This window comes from Scomber scombrus, chromosome 2 (genome assembly GCF_963691925.1).
Source record: "Scomber scombrus chromosome 2, fScoSco1.1, whole genome shotgun sequence".
Classification (NCBI taxonomy): Eukaryota; Metazoa; Chordata; class Actinopteri; order Scombriformes; family Scombridae; genus Scomber; species Scomber scombrus.
Genome location: NC_084971.1, coordinates 36,565,832 through 36,588,307, shown reverse-complemented (window position 1 = coordinate 36,588,307; position 22,476 = coordinate 36,565,832). Strand labels below are relative to the sequence as shown.

The following is a 22,476-nucleotide window of genomic DNA, read 5'->3' as shown; positions in this document are numbered from 1 at the left end:
GGCTCACCTCTCGGTCCCAGGTCTGTTTGAGGTGCACGGCGGACACGGTGCTCAGGGTCAGAACCACGGACACTCCCAGGACTACTTTAGAGGTCGCAGACATCCCGGTAACCGTTAGCCTGATGCTAACCTGATGCTAACCGGCATCTACGCTCCGCCACGGGATGACTCTTCTTCTACTGTCTGTTATTAGACTGACTCAACAGCGCCGCCAATGGAGGCTCTATGAAGTACACGAAGAAGAACAAAGTACAACAAGCACACATGAAGATTGATAGATAGATAGATAGATAGATAGATAGATGGATAGATAGATAGATAGATAGATAGATAGATAGATAGATAGATAGATAGATAGATAGATAGATAGATGGATAGATGAGCTAGCTAAATATGTGCTAAATACGTAACTATGGAGGCCTGTAGCAGCGCAGAGATGGATATGAAAAACACAATAATAAATAAATATGAACATTACAGTGCAACATCAGAGTTTATGTACAAGAAGTACACCAAGTACAAGTGAAGTGTGTGCGTTTGTGTGTGTGTGTGTGTGTGACTATTAATGCAGCGTGTGTGAGAGCAAAGCGTCCTGATAGGTCTGTGTTGCCCCCCCCCCCCCACCAGCACCCATGGAACGGACCTCCCTGAATGGCTTTTTGCAGGTTGGGATGTCTGCCAACTACACATGTGTACTTCATGTGTACTTCTTTGTGTACTTCATGTGTACTTCTTTGTGTACTTCATGTGTACTTCTTTGTGTACTTCATGTGTACACGGTGTACTTCATGTGTACTTCATGTGTACTTCTTTGTGTACTTCATGTGTACTTCATGTGTACACGGTGTACTTCATGTGTACTTCATGTGTACTTCTTTGTGTACTTCATGTGCACTTCATGTGTACACGGTGTACTTCATGTGTACTTCATGTGTACTTCATGTGTACTTCATGTGTACTTCATGTGTACTTCATTTACATTTAGTCATTTAGCAGACGCTTTTATCCAAAGCGACTTACAAGAGAGAATAACATTCCAGCTACATCACAACAGAGACATTAGTGTAACAATAAATAAATAAATACTGCTAAGTAGTTGTAAGTTAAGAGAGGAGGTGCTCTGTGAGGAGCTGGTCCCAGGGGGGTCCTCCAGTGCTTCTTAAAGACAGAGAGGGAGGCTCCTGCTCTGGTGGTGTTCAGCAGCTCTGCAAATGTGTACTTCATGTGTACTTCATGTGTACTTCATGTGTACTTCATGTACTTCATGTGTACTTCATGTGTACTTCATGTGTACTTCATGTACTTCATGTGTACTTCATGTGTACTTCATGTACTTCATGTACTTCATGTGTACTTCATGTGTACTTCATGTACTTCATGTACTTCATGTGTACTTCATGTGTACTTCATGTACTTAAATGAATAATTAAACTTTATTTAAATGCAGTTTTATTTGTTTTCATATTAAAAACATTTTTATTTTGATATAAGTTATAAAAGTATTTTTTAGGACTTCATCTCCCATGAGGCAACTGGAGGAGCTCGCGCTGTCCTCCCGCCCCCTCCAATGACGTCATCGCTGACCAATGAGGAGCGGCGCTGCCGGAGGGGGGCGGGGCTTGCGGTCCAGGTCGGAGAAAGTGCCACGCGACTGAGGCTCAGCTGCTCGCGGACCTGAAGGTAAAATATGAGTTTTATTATCTGAGAAAAGAAGAAAAATAAGAGTTGAGCTTTAAATGAAACACCGAGAACATTTTAATCTTTAATCATGAATTAATTTAGTTATTGAAACATCAGAAACATGACGTCAGTTTACATTTATTCATTTATTTAGTCAGGATGAGAAAATCTGAAGCACAGAAAAAAACAAACTGTTTGTTTTTCACAGAATCAAAAAAAAAAGTTCCTGCAGACATTTAAAAAGTAAATGACGTCACGTGTTTAATTTAAAGAGACTTTATAGTAGAGATGACGTGTGCGTGTTTGTGTGTTTGTGGAGCAGTTTGGGTTAAAACAGGTTTGTGTGTCTCTGCGCTGTGAGGACATTATGTTCACTCACAGCTTATAGAACAACTCTCTGATTTAATGTCTAACTTTAACATCATGTTTTAACTTTAAGTTTTAATGATTAAAGTTAAGTGTGAAGAATGTATTAATGTGTTAATGAGGTCCTCACAAGGGTGGAAAGTCTGTATTTGTGTGTTTTGTGTGTGTGGTTAAGTGTATGTGTGTTTTTGTGTGTTTCTGTACATATACGTGTGTGTTTTGTGTGTATGTCTATATGTGTGTGTGTGTGTGTGTGTTTTGTGTGTATGTGTGTATGTGTGTGTGTATGTATGTGTGTGTGTGTGTGTGTGTGTTTTGTGTGTATGTGTGTATGTGTGTGTGTATGTATGTGTGTGTGTGTGTGTGTGTGTGTGTGTGTGTGTGTAACTGTAACACGTCACTCTTCTGTTTACTGTAAAACATTTTATTTATATTTTATTTAAGACGTTTTTTTTAAGCTCAAACTTTGATCAACATGAACCAAGTTAAATGTTTAAAGATATTTTTAAACTCTTTTATTTTTCTCTATTTAAATAACTTTATGTTATGATTTATTTTCTGGAGCTGAAACAATGAGTCGTCTCACAAGATGCCGAACAAAAGATTTAAAGTTATAAACTTATAATAAATAATATCTGACACTACGACCAGCTTTATTACATTTTATAGACCAAACGACAGATTAATGTAAAATGAAAATAAACAGTTGAAATGATTATCGCTTAATTTAGTAAATCAGTTATTTATTAATGTTCATCTTTAGTTGATTAAATGTTGTTTTTGTCCATGTTAACAGTAAAAAGGGTAAAATATACATATGTGCATTTTAAAGGAATCTTTTATTAGTCAGTATGAACAAGAGGAACGTGGGTCAGTAATAATAGGTGTTGGTAAGATGATGAATTCATAAATCAGTTAAACTAGATTTAAAAGCAGCATCAGGTTTGTTAAAATGTACATTTAGTATTTTTGTTGGTTTTATATCATTTGAAATGACATTTGCACCATTTTTTTACCAAAAGTAAGACTGAATGCTCCTGAAAATGTCAAATGGTGTAACCACAAAAGAATGATACATATTTTATACACATAGAGAGAAAGAAAGAAAGGAGGAAGAAAGAAAGAAGGAAATAAATAAATAAAGAAACAAACAAACAAACAAGGAAAGAAAGAAAGAAAGAAAGAACGAAAGAAAGAAAGAAAGAAAGAAAGAAAGAAAGAAAGAAAGAAAGAAAGAAAGAAAGAAAGAAAGGAAGAAAGAAAGAAGGAAATAAATAAATAAAGAAACAAACAAACAAACAAGGAAAGAAAGAAAGAAAGAAAGAACGAAAGAAAGAAAGAAAGAAAGAAAGAAAGAAAGAAAGAAAGAAAGAAAGAAAGAAAGAAAGAAAGAAAGATGTTTGGATACATTTAGAGAAACGATGTAAAATGTATTAAAACATATTGTTGTGTTATTAAAGTAGATTAATATTTATTTCACATTTTAGTAAAACCTAAAAGATATAAATAGATTATTTTAAATCTTAAAACCACTAATTGACGGTTTGACCTGATCCAAGCTGAAGAAGAAGAACAGAAAGACTTTATGTGATAAACCTGATTGAATCTTTTTCTGAGTGAATCTTTAAACTCATGAGACTGAATGAATGAAGCTGAACACACACACGCTGAACTTTGACCTCCACTCGGCCGTCAGCAGATAAACAACCAGAGAGGAAAATCAATCAGTGAGAAAACAAAGATGATCGGCTCCGTTCAGGCTGTGGTGCAGACAGCGCCACCAGCAGGCCGAGCTCAGAACTGCTGCTGGTGCTCATTTAATCATTAAGTCTTATTTTCTGTTTTTTAGTATTCATATATAAAGTTCACTGTCCTCTTCTGAATGAAAAACCCCGTCTGTTTTGACTGTTCCTTCTTTCCTTCCTTCCTTCTGTCCTTCCTCCCTTCCTTCCTCCTTCTTTCTTTCCTTCCTTCCTCTTTTCCTTTCTCCCTCCCTCCCTCCTTCCTTCTTTCCTCCCTCCCTACTACCCTCCTTCCTTCCTCCTTCCTCCCTTCCTTCCTCCCTTCCTCCCTCCTTTCCTTTCTTCTTCCTCCCTCTTTTCCTTCCTTCCTCGTTCCTCCCTTCCTTCCTTCCTTCCTCCCTCCTTTCCTTCCTTCCTTCCTCCCTCCCTCCTTTCCTTCCTTCCTTCTTCCCCCCTTCCTTCCTCCTTCCTCCCTTCCTTCTTCCTACCTTCCTCCCTCCTTTCCTTCCTCCCTTCCTCCCTCCTTTCCTCTCTTCTTCCTCCCTCCTTTCCATCCTTCCTTCTACCTCCCTTCCTTCCTTCCTTCCTCCTTCCTCCCTTCCTTATTCCTACCTTCCTCCCTCCTTTCCTTCCTCCCTTCCTCCCTTCTTTCATTGACTCGAGGACAACAGGAGGGTTAAAGAACAAAAACAAGAAAATTAATTAACATGTGACCTCAGAGTCGACCAATCAGCTGCATCAGGCGCCACTTATTAAGAAACGACTCAAAATGATGAATAATTATTGGTAATTAATCAATTAGTCGCTTCAGTTTTTATTAAGTCTGTCTTGTTTTCTCTCCGTCTCTCAGCAGTCATGGACGACCCTCAAACTCTCGGCTTCCTGGTCTTCGGAGGCTTCATGGTCGTCTCGGCCGTGGCCATCGTCCTCGTCTCCACGCTGTCCATGAAGGAGACGTCGTACGAGGAGGCGCTCGCCAAGCAGCGGCGCCGGCTAGACCACGCGCCGATGTCCAGAGCAGACAAGAAGAAGAAGGACAAGACGGCAGAGAAGAAGAACAAAGCCAAGAAGAAGGAGGAGCGGCAGACCGCCGAGCCCGGCAGCGACGGAGGAGAGGAACCGGTGGTGGTGACCTGCACCGAGCCCGAATCTGACCCTGAACCTGCCCCAGAGCCTGAACCTGCACCTGAATCGGCACCTGAACCAGCACCTGAACTTGCCGCAGAGCCTGAACCAGCACCTGAACCAGCACCTGAACCAGCACCTGAACCCACCGCCGCCGAGCCTCCTGCAGCCGCCTCACCCAAGGGGAAGAAGAAGAAGAAGTCGGCCAAGGTGGAGCCAGCTGCCGTCATGGCTGCTAAGGAGGTTCTGGTCATGGCCGTTGCCCCGGTAATGGACGTCGCCCCGGTGATGGATGTTGCCCCGGTGATGGACATTGCCCCGGTGATGGACGTCACCGAACAACCGACCACCGCCAAAACTGAAGAACCCAAAGAAACCTCGACCAAGAAGAAGAAACCCAAAAACAAACCTGAGACAGGCGACACCTGGCAGCTGGTAGATCAATCAATCAATCAGTCAATGTTCAACAGTGTTCTAGTAGGGTCATAAGGTTCTATGAGCTGGGAGCGCAGTGTTCTAGTAGGTTCATAAGGTTCTATGTGCTGGGAGCGCAGTGTTCTAGTAGGTTCATAAGGTTCTATGTGCTGGGAGCGCAGTGTTATAGTAGGGTCATAAGGTTCTATGAGCTGGGAGCGCAGTGTTATAGTAGGGTCATAAGGTTCTATGAGCTGGGAGCGCAGTGTTCTAGTAGGTTCATAAGGTTCTATGAGCTGGGAACACAGTGTTCTAGTAGGTTCATAAGGTTCTATGAGCTGGGAGCGCAGTGTTATAGTAGGGTCATAAGGTTCTATGAGCTGGGAGCGCAGTGTTCTAGTAGGTTCATAAGGTTCTATGAGCTGGGAACACAGTGTTCTAGTAGGTTCTTAAGGTTCTATGAGCTGGGAACGCAGTGTTCTAGTAGGTTCATAAGTTCTATGAGCTGGGAACGCAGTGTTCTAGTAGGTTCATAAGGTTCTATGAGCTGGGAACACAGTGTTCTAGTAGGTTCATAAGGTTTTATGAGCTGGGAACACAGTGTTCTAGTAGGTTCATAAGGTTCTATGAGCTGGGAGCGCAGTGTTCTAGTAGGTTCATAAGGTTCTATGAGCTGGGAGCGCAGTGTTCTAGTAGGTTCATGAGGTTCTATGAGCTGGGAGCGCAGTGTTCTAGTAGGTTCATAAGGTTCTATGAGCTGGGAGCGCAGTGTTCTAGTAGGTTCATAAGGTTCTATGAGCTGGAAGCGCAGTGTTCTAGTAGGGTCATAAGTTCTATGAGCTGGGAACACTGTTCTAGTAGGTTCATAAGGTTCTATGATCTGGGAACACAGTGTTCTAGTAGGTTCATAAGGTTCTATGAGCTGGGAACACAGTGTTCTAGTAGGTTCATAAGGTTCTATGAGCTGGAAGCGCAGTGTTCTAGTAGGGTCATAAGTTCTATGAGCTGGGAACACTGTTCTAGTAGGTTCATAAGGTTCTATGAGCTGGGAACACAGTGTTCTAGTAGGTTCATAAGGTTCTATGAGCTGGGAACACAGTGTTCTAGTAGGTTCATAAGGTTCTATGAGCTGGGAGCACAGTGTTCTAGTAGGGTCATAAGGTTCTATGAGCTGGGAGCACAGTGTTCTAGTAGGGTCATAAGGTTCTATGAGCTGGGAGGGCAGCGTTCTAGTAGGTTTCATGAGGTTCTATGAGCTGCCTGATAATATTGGATTATAATAATCCGATGATAATGAGTTATAATAATCTGATTATAATAATCTGATTATAATAATCTGATATTAATGGATTATAATAATCCAGCCTAGCAGTACAGACAGTATGAAGTGTAAACCCTGCCCCTGTGTGTTGCTCAGGCTTGTCAGAAAGGAGACCCGCTGTCCTCTCTGAAGAAGCAGCTGGACGACAAAGACAAGCAGCTGACGGCTCAGCAGGACGACGCCGCCGCCGCCAAGACTCGCCTCCGAGAGCTCAGCAAGGTAAACTCAGACCGGATCACCTGAACCCTGTTTATTAGTTCAGATAAATAATGACAAAGACGTCTATAAAGTTCCTGTAAATATGATCCGTTTCTTTTCTTTAGGAACTCGGTGCTGAGAAATCCAAGCTGGCGTCTGTGGAGTCCCGTCTGAAGGCGGAGCTCGGCGCTCGCGGTCAGGAGGTCAACACCTTGCGGGCCGACATGAAGACCGCCGACAAGGAACACCAGAAACAAACCCAGCAGCTCAACAAGAAGGTTCGGTTCTGTTTAGTCTGCAGTCGGTCGGTCAGTTAGGACAAACTCTAGAGACTGATCAGTGCTGAAAACAAGTCTGAAGTCAGGTCTCAAGTTCTTCAATGTTATCTGTTTAAACAACGTAGGAACAGTTTAAAGAACGTAGGAACCACTTCACTGTTCCTTTGGAAACCTGACTGATTCAGCAGTGAAGCTCAGGCTGATGGCGGGCCTGATACTCTCTCTTCTTCGGTTCTCTGGTTCTCTGGTTCTCTGTTCTCTAACCTCCGACTCTGTGGTTCTCTGGTTCTCTGGTTCTCTAACCTCAGTCTCTTTGGTTCTTTGGTTCTTGGGTTCTCTGGTTCTCTAATCTCAGTGTCTCTGGTTCTCTAACCTTTGGACTATTTTGGTTCTCTAACCTCAGTCTCTTTGGTTCTTTGGTTCTCTAACCTCAGACTCTTTGGTTCTTTGGTTCTCTAACCTCAGTCTCTTTGGTTCTTTGGTTCTCTGATTCTCTAACCTCAGACTCTTTGGTTCTCTGGTTCTCTAACCTCAGACTCGTTGGTTCTCTGTTTCTCTAACCTCAGACTCCTTTGGTTCTCCAGTTCTCTAACCTCAGACTCTTTGGTTCTGTGTTCTTTAACCTCGGGCAGATCGAGGGTCTTCAGGAGCAGCTGGAGAACGGACCGAACGCCCAGCTGGCTCGCCTGCAGCAGGAGAACTCGATCCTGCGCGATGCCTTGAACCAGGCGACCAGCCAGGCGGAGAGCAGGTAACCCGCCGGTTCCATGAGGAACCCAGAACCCCCCCACCCCCCCCCCCCAACCCTCTGCTGACGTTTGATTGTCTGTCTGTCTGTCTCCCCCCCCACAGGCAGAACGCCGAGCTGGCCCGTCTGCAGCAGGACTGTGTCCGTCTGGGTCGGGAACTGACGGAGCGCTCCGACGCTCAGCGGACCGACGAGGAACGCCGGACCGGTCTGGAGGCCAAGATGGCCGATGCTGAGAAGGAGCTGGCCAGGGTCCAGGTGAGACCGCAAGAACTGTTTCTATGACAACCACCAATCAGCTGTAAACAGGAAGTGACCCGTGTGTGTGTGTATGTCTACAGCTAGTCCACACCGACACCGAGCGCGCTCTGCAGCAGCAGCTACAGGAAGTGAGTCTGGAGCTGAAAGCGTCGCAGCAGGAAGTCGCAGCTGTTAGCGGTAAGTGTTTCTGTTAGCATGTTGTTAACTCAGAGTCTTTGGTTGGTTTTGTATCAATGTAAATATGTACGTATTAATAAATGTCTCAACTCAGCCTCCTGGTTTCAGCGATGCTAACTAACACCGAATAATGCTAACTTAAGAACTGAAAGGTTTGAAATGAACATTAAACATCCGCCATAGAGATGAATATCATGGTCTGTTTGCTCCTCAGAGCTGCAGGGGGCGCTGGCATCCAGAGACACCGAGCTGCAGGAGCTGAAGGCTCAGCTGGAGAGCCAGGCAGCCGTCCAGGTAACGTTAACATGACACTGATTAAAAACATATTTTCAAAACAAAATGTCAGTTAGGTTTTTTGTCTCCATGTGGTTTAGTTTAAATTTAAAGGGTTATCATGTGAAAATAAACGTATGAATAACTTGCACACATTCTTTTTTTGTGGACCCAGCATCAAATTTCTGCTTTTAATCCATTTAGAGAGAATATATTAGAGGATTATGGCAAAAATGTCTAAGTGGTGTAACCATAAAAACTTTGTACCAAATAATTCAACTTGCTTAAAAACAGTAAATTCTCAATAAAACACCATATCAACTAGTTTGGCATGATCTACATTTACTCTGGGGAATTTTTTATCTGAAACTAATCGTTAACGTTTGTCTGCAGGTGGAGAACTCGTCTGAAGCCGAGCAGCTGAAGAACGAGTATGAATGTTTTATTATTATATTAAAACAGTAACGTGAGTCTGAATGTGTGTCGGACTGACTGAGTGACTTCCTGTCTGTGTGTCTCTCTGTTAGCGTGCGAAGCAGAGACGAACAGGTCAGCGCTCTGGAGGCGGAGCTTAGCCAGCTGAGGGCGGAGCTACAGCTGATGACATCACAGCAACAGAAGTGAGAACAGAAGTGACAGGAAGCAGCTGAATCAGACAAGAAGAAGCTCAAATGTCAATAATTACGTTATTGTACGATAAATCGATATATAGACGCGATGAGGTCGATAATTAACTATTTAGTTGATAAATATACGTGATGATATAGATAATTACATAATTGTATGATAAGTTGATATATCGAAGCGATTATGTCACTAATTACGTAATTGTACGATAAGTCGATATATAGACGCGGTAACGTCTATAATTAAGTAATGTACGATAAATCGATATATAGATATGATAATGTCCATAATTACGTTATTGTACGATAAATCGATATATAGACGCGTTGACGTCGATAATTACGTTATTGTACGATAAGTCGATACATAGACGTGATAATGTTCATAATAACGTTATTGTACGATAAGTCGATATATAGACGCGATGACGTTGATAATAACGTAATTGTACGATGAATCGACATATAGAAGCGATGATATCACTAATTATGTGATTGTACGATAAGTCGATATATAGACGCGATGATGTCGATAATTACATTATTGTACGATAAATCGATAATTACATTATTGTACGATAAATCGATATAAAGACACGATAATGCCGCTAATTACGTTATTGTACTATAAATCGATATATAGATGCGATGATGTCGATAATAACGTTATTATACGATAAATCGATATATTGACGCGATGATGTTGTTAATTACGTTATTGTACGATAAGTCGATATATAGATGCGATGATGTCGATAATTACGTTATTATACGATAAATCGATATATTGACGCGATGATGTTGTTAATTACGTTATTGTACGATAAGTCGATATATAGATGCGATGATGTCGATAATTACATTATTGTACGATAAGTCGATATATAGACGCGATGATGTCGTCAATTACATTATTGTACGGTAAGTCGATATATAGACGCGATGATGTCGTTAATTACGTTATTATACGATAAGTCGATATAGAAACTCGATGGCGTTGATAATTACGTTATTCTACGATAAGTCGATATATAGATGCAGTGATGTCGATAATTACGTTATTGTACGATAAGTCGATATTTAGACGCGATGACATCGATAATTACGTTATTGTACGATAGATCGTTATATAGACGCGATAATGTCGATAATTAGGTTATTGTACGATAAATCGATATATGGAAACGTGATAATGTCGATGATTCCGTTATTGTACAATAAATCGATATATAGACGCGATGACGTCGATAATTACGTAATTGTACGATAAATTGATATAAAGACGCAATGATGTCGATAATTACGTAATTGTACGATAAATCGATATATAGATGCGATAATGCCGATAATTACGTAAAAGTCATGTGATGATTAAGAGGAAACAGTTAAATGATCAAAACTAAAAACAGATTTCATGTTTTTTCTTCTCTTTCTGTTCTCAGACTGGAGGAAGCTGGCGACACAGCAGCAGGTGATCAGACGCAGAAAGACGTACGTTTAAATTAACTAAACATTAAAAAATGATCATATTTACCTCCACAGCACACCTGCAGGCCAGGTAACACGATCAGCAGCTGAGACTCAAATGTCAGATTGTTCTTAAACACACCACCAACAGCCTCTGTGGAAAAAAAGCAGAATTACTTAAAATATTCTCACATTTTTATATTTGTGTCTGAGAAGTTTCTGATGTTTCTTCTTCTTCTCTGCAGGGTTCAGGAAGTGAGACGGAGTCCGAGCAGCCGTTTGAAAGGTGAAAATCAGTCCAGTTAAAGTCAAAGTTAAAGTTTCTTTAAAGTTAAACGTCAGTAAAGGAAAATAAAAAGGTTTCAGCTCCTGTGTCGTCCTCCGGGGTCAAATTGTCCTTCCTTCCTTCTGTATGTCCTTCCTCCCTCCTTCTTTCCTTTCCTTCTTTCCTCTCTCTTTCCTCCCCCCTACCTTCCTTCCTTCCTTCCTTCTTTCCTCTGTCCTTCTTTCCTTCCTTCCTCCCTTCCTTCTTTCCTCCCTCCTACCTCCCTTCATTTCCTTCCTTCCTTCCTTCCTTCCTTCTTTCTTTCCTCCGTCCTTCCTTCCTTTCCTTCCTTCCTTCCTCCCTCTTTTCCTTCCTTCTTCCTCCCTTCCTTCCATCCTTTCCTTCCTTCCTCTCTCCCTTCCTTGACTAGAGGTCAACAGGAGGGTTGACTAAATCTTTGAAAGTCTTACTGTAATGAAGCATTGAGTTCTTGTGTTTCCAGTCTGGAGGAAGACTCTCAGCTGCTGCGTCTGGAGGAAGAACTGCAGCAGCTCAGAGAGGAGCTGCAACAGGCCCGTAACCACGGCAACGTGAGTCCAATTAAACCACTTGTTTATTATAGTTTAATTAAGTTTGGATGTTTAAAATAGTTGCTGATGAGGTTTGAGAATGAACTTCAGTTTGTTTGATGATGTTTTTGGTTGTTCAGCAGCTGCAGGAGAAGGAAGAGCAGCGAGAGGCGGAGCTGAAAGCAGCGCTGGTCAGTGACACACTGAGATAAAGTCGAGTTTATTAAAGATAAAACAGCTGACAGCAGAATGTGAGTAATGAATATTTTATGTGTTCAGACTGAAGCTGAGTCCAGATGTGCGTCTCTGCGTTCGGACTTCCAAGCGTCGCTGCAGGTTCTGTTTCCAGACGTCTCTGTGGAGGCGGAGCAGGTCAGTCAGCTGTTTCCTGTTTCCTGTCATTCTGAGCTCACAGGTTTGATCCCCACAGCAGTGTGTGTGTGTGTGTGTGTGTGTGTGTGTGTGTGTGTGTGTGTGTGTGTGAGGAAGGCACTGAAGGAAGGTCACACTGTCCTGATATTATTTTTCTGTGATGAGAAAACAAAACTTATTTTTAATATTATTGTCACTGTTATGGTTGATTGTGTTATCTCAATGTAATGACTCAGTGACTCTCAATGTAATGACTCAGTGACTCTCAATGTAATGACTCAGTGACTCTCAGTGTAATGACTCAGTGACTCTCAGTGTAATGACTCAGTGACTCAGTGACTCTCAGTGTAATGACTCAGTGTAATGACTCAGTGTAATGACTCAGTGACTCTCAGTGTAATGACTCAGTGACTCTCAGTGTAATGACTCAGTGACTCAGTGACTCTCAGTGTAATGACTCAGTGTAATGACTCAGTGTAATGACTCAGTGTAATGACTCAGTGTAATGACTCAGTGACTCAGTGTAATGACTCAGTGTAATGACTCAGTGTAATGACTCAGTGTAATGACTCAGTGTAATGACTCAGTGTAATGACTCAGTGTAATGACTCAGTGTAATGACTCAGTGACTCAGTGTAATGACTCAGTGTAATGACTCAGTGTAATGACTCAGTGACTCAGTGACTCTCAGTGTAATGACTCAGTGTAATGACTCAGTGTAATGACTCAGTGACTCAGTGACTCTCAGTGTAATGACTCAGTGATTTTGGGAGCAGCCCAGCAGACAGCAGGCTGTTAACAGGAAGTGTTTTTCCTCTGCAGAGCGACTGGTTGGACGTTTTCACCCAGAAAGTTCAGGAGAGTAAAATCGAAGAGGAGAGATCTCACATTGAGGTAAAAACACACTCGGCTGTTAGAGTCACTGCGGGAAAATATACATGAACACAGGAACCTTTATCAGTATTCAGGAACTTTACAGAACTAAGAACTTACAGCAGCGAAGAACTCAAACTTAAATCTTCTTTTTTCAAACTCAGAAACATTTTTACTTTCCCACTGAACTCTGGAGTTACTTCACCGGTACATTTTCAGGAATGATGTAACGAATGATGTGTCTTTTGGTCACGTGATCAGCTGCAGGCGAGGCTGAAGGAGGCCGAGGACAAACGGGAGGAGTTGGACCAGAGCAGGAAGCTACTGCAGGAGACGGTGAGATGATCTTTAAAATAACTTTATCAACACAAACTCATCAAACTGTTTCATCTCATTTATTATCTGTGTGACAGGAGGCGGAGCTTCAGGCGCTAAAACAACGTTCAGAAGAAGAAGAAAACGTCTGGAAGAACAAACTGAGCGACGCCGAGGACGAGAAGCAGAAGGTGGCGGTTTTACATCAGATACAGATATTATATATAAATAATTTATATTATATAGAGATAATATATATACATATACTGTACATTATATAAACTGTATATCATAGAGAGATATTATATATATACTGTACATTATATAAACTGTATATCATAGAGAGATTATATATATATAATCACATAGAGGGAGTGACAGCGTTTTGGTTTCCTGTGTCTGCAGGTTCTGGATCAGCTGAAGCAGCAGGACGACGAGTCAAAGAACACAGAGACAGAAAGCACACAGCAGGTTCGTCCTCGCCACTTCTTCTTCTGTGGTTTTAATCTGTTTGTCCTCGCTGCTGCTTCTTCTTCTGTGGTTTTTAATGTGCGGATGTGTGACGTGTGTCTGTGTGTCAGCTGAAGGATCAGCTGATGCTGATGGAGGCTCAGCTGGAGAAACAGCTGGAGGAGGCGAGCATCAGCCAGAGCTGCAGCGAGGAGCTCGCCCAGGTCAGTGAGACACGCTGCATCATACATGTTCACATCATACATGTTCACATGTTCACATCACATGATCAGATGGTCACATGGTCATACGTTCATACGTGTTGCAGGTGCGTTCTCAGCTGCAGCAGGTGAGCGTGCGGCTGCAGGCGGAGCAGAATCAGAGACAACAGCTGGAAGAAGAGCTGCAGCAGGTCAGACACATCTGTCAGAGCCATGATGTAGTGATGATGTCGTGATGATGTCATGATTAAATCATGATGATGTCACAATGATTGTAATGATGATGTCACAATGATTGTAATGATGATGTCATGACGATATCGTGATGATGTTGTAATGACGTCACAAAGATGATGTCATGATGTCATGATGATGTTGTGATGATGTCGTGATGATGTCGTGATGATGTCATGATTATATCATGATGATGTCGTGATGATGTTGTGATGATGTCATGATGATATCATGATGATGTCGTGATGATGTCATGATTATATTGTGATGATGTCATGATGATATGTCGTGATGATGTCATGATTTTAATGATATTATGATGATGTCGTGATGATGTCATGATTATGTCATCATGATGTCACAATGATGTCATGTTTTTCAGGTTCGACAGGAAATAGTGGCGCTGCAGCAGGCGGATGCTGATCAGACGTCAGCTGATCAGACGTCAGTTGATCAGACGTCAGCTGATCAGACGTCAGCTGATCCGTTGAAGGTTCGTGACCTCATGCTTTTTGTTCATGATGTGATGACATCACTTCCTGTGGAGCTGGAGTGACCTGCTGTCTTCTTCTTCGTGTGTTTTGTGTGCAGGAAGTGACGGTGGAGCTGAAGGAGGAGACGTCAGTGTGAGCAGACGTCCGGAGACGCCGCCGAGTGCTCGCTTCGTCACCGTTTTGTTGCCATGGTTACAGAGCCGATGACATCACACAGATTCAGTTACTGAGACAGTCAGAGCTGTTTACGGACAAACTGTGAACATACGTGTTTAACGTGTAGAAACATGATGAGGTCATCACATGACAGCAGACATCAGTTCTGCTGCGACGCTTCAGGAACAATAAAGTTTGATTCAAATGATGTTTTTTTTGTTTTTATTCTTGACCAACTTTTGTTTGTTTTTCTTCGTTTGGATGAAACTCTTTAAATTCAGTGAAGGAAAATCTTAATATAACAACCTATAATCCTCCTATTAATGATCAATAATCAGTCAATAAAGTTTATTTTATTAAAAGTAATTTTAAAAGTATTATGAGTGATGTAGTATGCAGTATTACAGTAAAAGTACTGCAGTATTATGAGCGATGTAGTATGCAGTATTACAGTAAAAGTACTGCAGTATTATGGCGCCATCATGAGGCCGGTTGTAGTGTTGCAGTTTCTGAGCTGCTGATACTTTTCTGGCAGAACAATAATAATAATATTTATATAAAACATAAGCAGCATTTTCTGATTCGCTGCAGTTCAGTTTGTAATTTAAACTCGGGCCTGACCAATAAAAACCATCCCATAATAACCTATAAATCAGATATAATATATCAGATGTGTAAATATGACCACATGCGACAGATGAAAGCCAATTTTATTGATCAAGAAACATAAATAGGACAAATGTTTCACTGTACATACAACCTGGAACCCAAAGTAAAAATAAATAGAGTCACAGCAATAAATTAAATGCATGAAATGGACCGAGAGACTGTTAGCTGTAAGTCAGTGAGATGAGACGCTGAGTCGTGTCTCTCAGAGGACGACAGTGCAGTTCGATGGCTATTTACACACCTTTTTTTTTTTCTTTCTTTTTTTACACATTTTTCATTTTAAGTCGCTTTCAGCCGACGTTTCATTTCATCACACTAGTCTGTCTTCAGTTCACATTCTTTCTTTTTCATAATTTAAATTACTTCAGCAACAATTTTAAAAAACTAAGAAAAGCAAAAAAACCCCAAAAAAACAGTGTCTGATTATTAAAAACCTTTAGTTTTAGTTACATGTTACAACGGCATCGTCACAGCTATCAACATTTCTTTAATACATGTTCAGTATCAAATACTTCAGCAGGTTACAAAAATATCCAACAGACTTTTTTTTTTTTCTCTCCAGAGGACGACTGAGCGTCCTCGTTTCCTACGACAGCGAGGCGTCAGTGAACGCAGCAGCTCTCAACCCTCAGACCTGGAAACGAGCTGACCTTTGACCCCAGAGTTCAACGTCCATCCAACGATAAACTGATCCGATCAAATACGACAAAGAGATAAAACGTGATAGATGAAGCTCGGTTGTTATTAGTCGGATAATCAACCAATCAGATCGTTTTCACATTAGTTAATTTTGTTTTCTCAGCAGCTAAATTATATTTTTATACAAGTTTTTATGATCCGATTCGTTTCTCGTCCAAACAGCTGAGAATCAAACGTTGTGTTTCACATTTTATCTTTTCCATATTTTGTATTATAATAGTTTTATTTGACTTATTATTGCTGTTAACTTATTACTGTTCTGTAGCTGCACTCTGACGCTTATTCTGGTCCTTTATTACGTTCGACCATTAATATTTATTTAATCACATTTGTTAAATCACATTTTGAGTTAGATCTCATATTAAAACCTTCTCAGTGTTTCCAAGACTGACGAAATTAAACATTTATTTTACAGGTTCATTATTTTCTTGACGTTTCCTGAAAATAACTAATTAGAGCCCTAATTAGCCTGAAAAATAAGTAACAATTAACCAGTGCTGTTACCGTGGTGACCACAGTTAACCATCATTATTACACCGCTGTAGTTTGCCCCCTAGTGGACAAACTGAATATTGCACTAAAACACTGGTGTAATAAACCAGGATTGTCCACTAGGGGGCAGACTACAGTGGTGTAATAATTAGTTTGTCCACCAGGGGGCAAAGTACACTGTGTAATGAACAGTTTGTCCACCAGGGGGCAGACTACAGTGGTGTAATAATCAGTTTGTCCACTAGAGGGCAGACTACAGTGGTGTAATAATCAGTTTGTCCACTAGAGGGCAGACTACACTGGTGTAATAATAAGTTTGTCCACCAGGGGGCAAAGTACACTGGTGTAATAATAAGTTTGTCCACTAGGGGGCAAAGTACACTGGTGTAATAATCAGTTTGTCCACCAGGGGGCAGACTACAGTGGTGTAATAATCAGTTTGTCCACTAGGGGGCAGACTATAGTGGTGTTTCCCAATAAGCCAAATACTGAACTCTCCTCTGCAGAGACTTTGTGTGTGTGGGACCTTCATGAGTCCTCGTGGTTGTCGGGTTGAGAGCTGCTGAGCTGAACCTGCGGCCTCAGATCCACCGTGAGCTCTTCTTCTTCTTCTGTTTCTGTTTCCTGTGCATACAATCACGGCCGGAGCGCCTGGTGGCAGACGCCCCGCTGGAAGTGAAGAGAAAAAAACCCAAGAAAAAACATACATCCTGGACACAAACGCTGCAGGTTCTCCGGCGTGCAGCCACCAGACGATCCGGTGACCGCAGCTTTCATAGTCCAGCTCTGTGCCCACACACACACACGCGCACACACACACACACGCACACACACGCACACACACACACACACACACACACACACACTGCAGAACATGTCCAAATAAAATGAGCAACATAAACTGATGTAAACATTATTATTTTTTTAGGTTAAACAAACAAACACCTGAGACTATTTCGTCACGTCGCTGCTCTGTAACAGTTTGTCCCGTCAGCTGCTGGGGGTCGGCCCTCCTGCTCCTGTTGCCATGGCAGCCGATAACTGGGGGGAGGGGAACGCGGGGAGGGAGTGTGCTGAACATCGTACTCGTGTTTTATAACTACACGTGTCACAGCGTCTCGTCTACATGATCGTATGTCTGTTTAGTTTGCACACTGGAGCCATTATCAGTTTGTCCACTAGGGGGCAATACTCAGTTTATCCACTAGGGGGCAAACAATTTCAATGTAACCTCCTCGACTGGCCTCATTTTACTAGTTCAGTTTATATTCTGCAGACTCAATTTTCGAGTCCGGAAACCAACGGTAACGAAGGGGGCGGGGCTTAGCGTTGTAACCAATCATGCGACACGTGTAGTTAAAAAAGCGAGTATAGAAATCTGTTTCTCGCACTTAAACACAGCAGAAAATACCAGATTCTGATTGGATGGAAGATGTCCGTTAATATTTGCATAATGGGGACACGTCACGGAAACTGAGAAAAATCAATCGGCAAAAAACTGATGGATGATTGGAAGATGAAATGTTGGATGTTTCAGTCTAAACTCATTAAAACGTTTCACTGAACTAATTCTACAGTAGTCAGACGAGCGCTTTGAGGAGCCAAACTAACATTGGAGTGTTTTTTGGTTACCTGGTGACGTTATTTTTTAACCCTTCATGATGCAGGTTGGTGTACAATAAGCTACCGGACACACACACACACACACACACACACACTCACACACTCGCACACACACACACGGACAGTGCACACTTCAAAAACACACAAACAGAAAACATTTTCCCTTGAGAGTCCTGACAGCTTCAGGCGTTGAAAGGTAGACCGTCCAGACGTCTACCGGAGCTCAAACTACTCTACTGCTGCTGCTGGAGGCGTCCGAGCGTCTTCCCAATGTTCCCAAAGTTCCCAAGTTCTCCCCGTCCATGAAAAAAGTTTTGATTGCTAAACCTACACAGACACAAACATCCCCATTCCCTTTTTGTCAAATGTACATGATTTAAGGTAGTTCAGGTGAAATCAAAACGAGAAAAGAAAAAGCATCCTCGTGTCCAGTGCGGTGTTTCGGCCGTCGAGGAGCCGTCCAGCCGAAGTGATGAAGACGCTCATCCGGCCGGTCGGAGGACGCGCTGCCGAGATCGGGGCTGGAAAATGCTGATTTCATTGGTCACCACAGTTCTGCGATGAATTGCATCATCCGAAAAGTGGCGACGTTAATCCAGACAGCACTTTGACAACATGCAGCGAAAGCTTGGCTTGTTAAAAAAAACCCAAAACTTCAGGTGATGTGTTGAACATACCGGCGAAAGCCTGATCCACGACTCACAGTTTCCACGACAATAAGAGGGAAGAAGCGAACAGGGAAAGGAGACTGCGATGCGTCTGCGTAAGCGAGGCTTCTACCACTACGAGAGCTGGCGGTTGGCAAGTTCGTGTTGCTCCGATTCTCCGGAGGAAAGCGGCGACGGCGGCGGTCGTTTGGAGCTGTTGGCGTCCACCAGGCCGAAGGGAAAGACGGCGTCAGCATCGACTCTGACCCCTCAACAGGTCGAGAGCCTGCGACCTGCGGCGGGATCAGGAGTCAAGACACGAGTGCGAACGAACGTAGACGAAATCCCGCCCAGGCACGAAATTTTAAACCCCGCCCCCCACCCCGAGAAAAAAGAAAAGAAAAAGAAAAAACTTTTGGCTTTGTGGTTATGTACACTGACTTCCTGCAGAGACAGTTTGATGTCCATCATGTTTCCGCGGACGTGCAGGACTGGGTGTCGGCGACCCGGCGCCGGTTTCAAAGTACAGGGTCAAGTCTTCGAGCTGGGAGGGGCGGAGCTAACCATGTCAGTCTATCTGTATGTGTGTGTGTTTATATGTATATGTATGTGTTTTATCGTGTGTGTGTTTGTATGTGTGTGTTTGTATGTGTATGTATATATACATATGTGTGTGTGTGTGTGTGTGTAGTGATTCTACAGTTAGCTTTATTTAACGGTTGCGTGTGTATGGACCCTCAACTCCATATCTACGCAGCAGCCCCGCCCCTTCCCTCTAGCTCCGCCCCCAGCTAGTGGTGGACCTCGTTGGCGATCAGACTGTCCTCCCCTGACTGGAAATCCGCCTCGTTGATGCTGTTCCCTCCGTTCAGCATCTCTTCGTCCTGGGACGACCCCCGGTCCTCCTCGCCGCTGCCACCGCCCGGCTCGTCTGAGTTTGGGTCCTGAAGTACCTGAGCGATGTACATCTGCTGCTGCTGCTGCTGCTGTTGCTGGAAGACACCAGAACACAACCAGGTTAACCAGCAGGAACCCTGACTGAGCTCTGAGACATTCACACTGGCTAACATCTGAACTGTGTCTGTAGAAAATACCAGACACAACCATAACACAACCTGTATCTATAGCAACCATAACACAACCTGTATCTATAGCAACCATAACACAACCTGTATCTATAGCAACCATAACACAACCTGTATCTATAGCAACCATAACACAACCTGTATCTATAGCAACCATAACACAACCTGTATCTAAGGAAGGAAGGATGGAAGGACGGTAGGAAGGAAGGAAGGTAGGAAGAAAGTAAGGAAGGAAGGAGGGAAGGAGGGAAGGAAAGAAGGAAGGACGGACGGACGGACGGACGGACGGAAGGAAGGTAGGAAGAAAGGAAGGAAGGATGGAAGGAAGAAAGGAGGGAAGGAAGGAAGGAAGAAAGGAAGGAAGGAGGGAAGGAAAGAAGAATGGAAGGAAGTGATTCTTCGTTTATACACTAGCACAACCTGTATCTATAGCAACCATAACACAACCTGTATCTATAGCAACCATAACACAACCTGTATCTATAGCAACCATAACACAATCTGTATCTATAGCAACCATAACACAACCTGTATCTAAGGAAGGAAGGAAGGAAGGATGGAAGGAAGGATGGAAGGACGGAAAGACGGTAGGAAGGAAGGAAGGAGGGAAGGAGGGAAGGAAAGAAGAATGGAAGGAAGTGATTCTTCGTTTATACACTAGCACAATCTGTATCTATAGCAACCATAACACAACCTGTATCTAAGGAAGGAAGGAAGGAAGGATGGAAGGAAGGAAGGATGGAAAGACGGAAGGACGGTAGGAAGGAAGGAAGGTAGGAAGAAAGTAAGGAAGGAAGGAGGGAAGGAGGGAAGGAAAGAAGGAAGGACGGACGGAAGGTAGGAAGAAAGGAAGGAAGGATGGAAGGAAGAAAGGAAGACAGGAAGGAAGGAAGAAAGGAAGGAAGGAGGGAAGGAGGGAAGGAAAGAAGAATGGAAGGAAGTGATTCTTCGTTTATACACTAGCACAATCTGTATCTAAAGCAACCATAACACAACCTGTATCTATAGCAACCATAACACAACCTGTATCTATAGCAACCATAACACAATCTGATGGTCTGTCTGTGCATTACATACCTCAAACAAGTGAAGATTGACCTAAAAGTTAAATGGGTTCAATAGATTTAGTTTTTGAGCAGATATCATGACACAAAGAGAGAGATATAACAAACAGCTGAGCAGACCTATAAACGGTTAATATGAATCATTTTAACAGCTTTAAACTTTAGATGTTGGATGTCAGCTGCATTCAGACATTTAACAAACATTTAAGGTATCTAGAAAACTCAGAAGTCCTGAAAGTTATTTTCTGATTATCTATTTGTACGATACTACACCAGCGATTAATCCTTAGAAGAAGAAGCAGGAGGAAGTCAGGATTATTAAATATTAACATGAATGTCTGTGATGGTCGGGGGAGAACATGCTAACTTCTCGTTCACGTTAGCTCAGTGTTTTTGAGACTTTGTGAGTTTCCATCTGATGAAGAAGTCAAAAGCTATTCAGTCAGCTGGCTACTAAACTCAACAACTAGTCTTTCTGTGTCAACAACACAAACTCAAAATATAAAGTTTGTCTGTTAATGAGTAAAAAGAACTAAAGCTAGTTTGTTAAGCTAAAGTTGGAAAGTCTGTTTTTGTGTCTGAACTTTAAGCCGTCGTCTGATTGGCTCACCTGAGACTTGATGGTCGGCGAGGACGAGGGACGAGGTGGACGTCCGTTCTCAACAGCGTCCACGTCCGTCTCCTTGGTGTCAATCTGAGACACAAACGATGAGTCAGCGTTAATGTTTCACACGTTTTTAAACCACGCTGATCGCTTCCACAACGCTCCACACAGTAAACATGTTGTCGTACCTTGTAGTTGTGAGCGCTGAGGTACTTAAAGTGTCCGAAGCAGACGTGAGACAGACAGACCACGATGGTGACGATCAGGACCACCAGAGTGAACATGGAGGTCGGGGTCTCAAAACCTGACAGAAGAGTTTAGAAGTTAATCACTCAACAACTACTAGCTCACACCACTCAAACATACGACTGACTGGAGGGCAGAAGATTGTCTTTTTATTGATTTAATTCCTTCCACACTTCACATCCTGTATAAAGTCTTCTGTATAAAGTCTTGTAGACATACAATGCAGGACAAGAACTCCACACAGGAGATGCAAACCATAAACAGACATAATCTCATTTATAGTCGTCAATAAAGCAGAATTACACAAAGGGGAGTGTGTCTATGTTCCCAGAGATTATTAACATTTAGACCCACAGCCCTCCGTCCCACAGACATGTGTGGTGTCGGCTATGAGTGAAAGGGTTAGGGTTAGGGTCATTAAGCACTGGGGCGGCACAACGCTGTCCTGATTGGGTCTTTTTGCGCCCGCAAGATCAGGCAGACCAGGCTTTTCTCCTCATTGGGTTGACCAATCTATCTGATACAGCACATGGGCTTTGAGCATTGGTATAACCAGGGACTAATGGAGCCAAATTTTCAAATTTCACAAATGTAAAACATGTAAGTGTTGAAGTTCTATCCAATCGGCTGATGCCTGACTATCATGTGGAGACTGGGGTTTGTTTCCCACTCGGGCCGTAAAGATTCACGTGTGACACTGGGAGCCGTAGACCCGGACGAGT

General features: G+C 42.6%; 3 protein-coding genes across 7 annotated transcripts in view; 1 reads left to right on the top strand and 2 right to left on the bottom strand.

Moving 5' to 3' along the window:
* The window catches only part of LOC134000158 (protein PET117 homolog, mitochondrial), a 2,218-nt gene extending 2,062 nt beyond the window's left edge, over nt 1-156 (bottom strand). The window contains exon 1 of the mRNA XM_062439497.1: nt 8-156. Within this exon, the coding sequence (XP_062295481.1) occupies nt 8-103 (96 nt within the window). The 5' untranslated portion in view covers nt 104-156. The remainder of the gene's footprint in view (nt 1-7) is intronic.
* Nucleotides 157-1,601: 1,445 nt separating this feature from the next.
* rrbp1b (ribosome binding protein 1b) lies at nt 1,602-14,833 on the top strand. 3 transcript variants are annotated; one of them, XM_062438627.1, is made up of 23 exons: nt 1,602-1,680; nt 4,639-5,348; nt 6,745-6,867; nt 6,972-7,124; nt 7,757-7,875; nt 7,977-8,130; nt 8,214-8,310; nt 8,525-8,604; nt 8,977-9,014; nt 9,111-9,203; nt 10,652-10,700; nt 10,922-10,962; nt 11,444-11,531; nt 11,654-11,701; nt 11,790-11,882; nt 12,705-12,776; nt 13,017-13,091; nt 13,169-13,261; nt 13,476-13,541; nt 13,652-13,744; nt 13,849-13,932; nt 14,358-14,468; nt 14,567-14,833. In XM_062438627.1, exons 2-23 carry the CDS (start codon nt 4,644-4,646, stop codon nt 14,603-14,605), a joined length of 2,514 nt encoding a protein of 837 aa, XP_062294611.1. In that variant the 5' UTR covers nt 1,602-1,680; nt 4,639-4,643; the 3' UTR covers nt 14,606-14,833. The 3 variants fall into 3 exon arrangements, with proteins under 3 accessions (XP_062294611.1, XP_062294605.1, XP_062294610.1); XM_062438621.1 differs by having other exon boundaries at nt 11,651-11,701; XM_062438626.1 differs by having other exon boundaries at nt 1,609-1,680; nt 4,642-5,348; nt 11,651-11,701.
* Nucleotides 14,834-15,317: 484 nt separating this feature from the next.
* The window catches only part of LOC133999378 (CSC1-like protein 2), a 29,221-nt gene continuing 22,062 nt past the window's right edge, over nt 15,318-22,476 (bottom strand). For 2 of the 3 annotated variants that reach the window (XM_062438601.1, XM_062438618.1), the window contains 4 exons: nt 21,697-21,812; nt 21,515-21,598; nt 20,918-20,938; nt 15,318-19,747 (listed from right to left, as the gene is read on the bottom strand). In XM_062438601.1, the coding sequence (XP_062294585.1) occupies nt 19,547-19,747; nt 20,918-20,938; nt 21,515-21,598; nt 21,697-21,812 (422 nt within the window). In that variant the 3' untranslated portion in view covers nt 15,318-19,546. The remainder of the gene's footprint in view (nt 19,748-20,917; nt 20,939-21,514; nt 21,599-21,696; nt 21,813-22,476) is intronic. The other variant, XM_062438610.1, reaches the window with a different exon arrangement.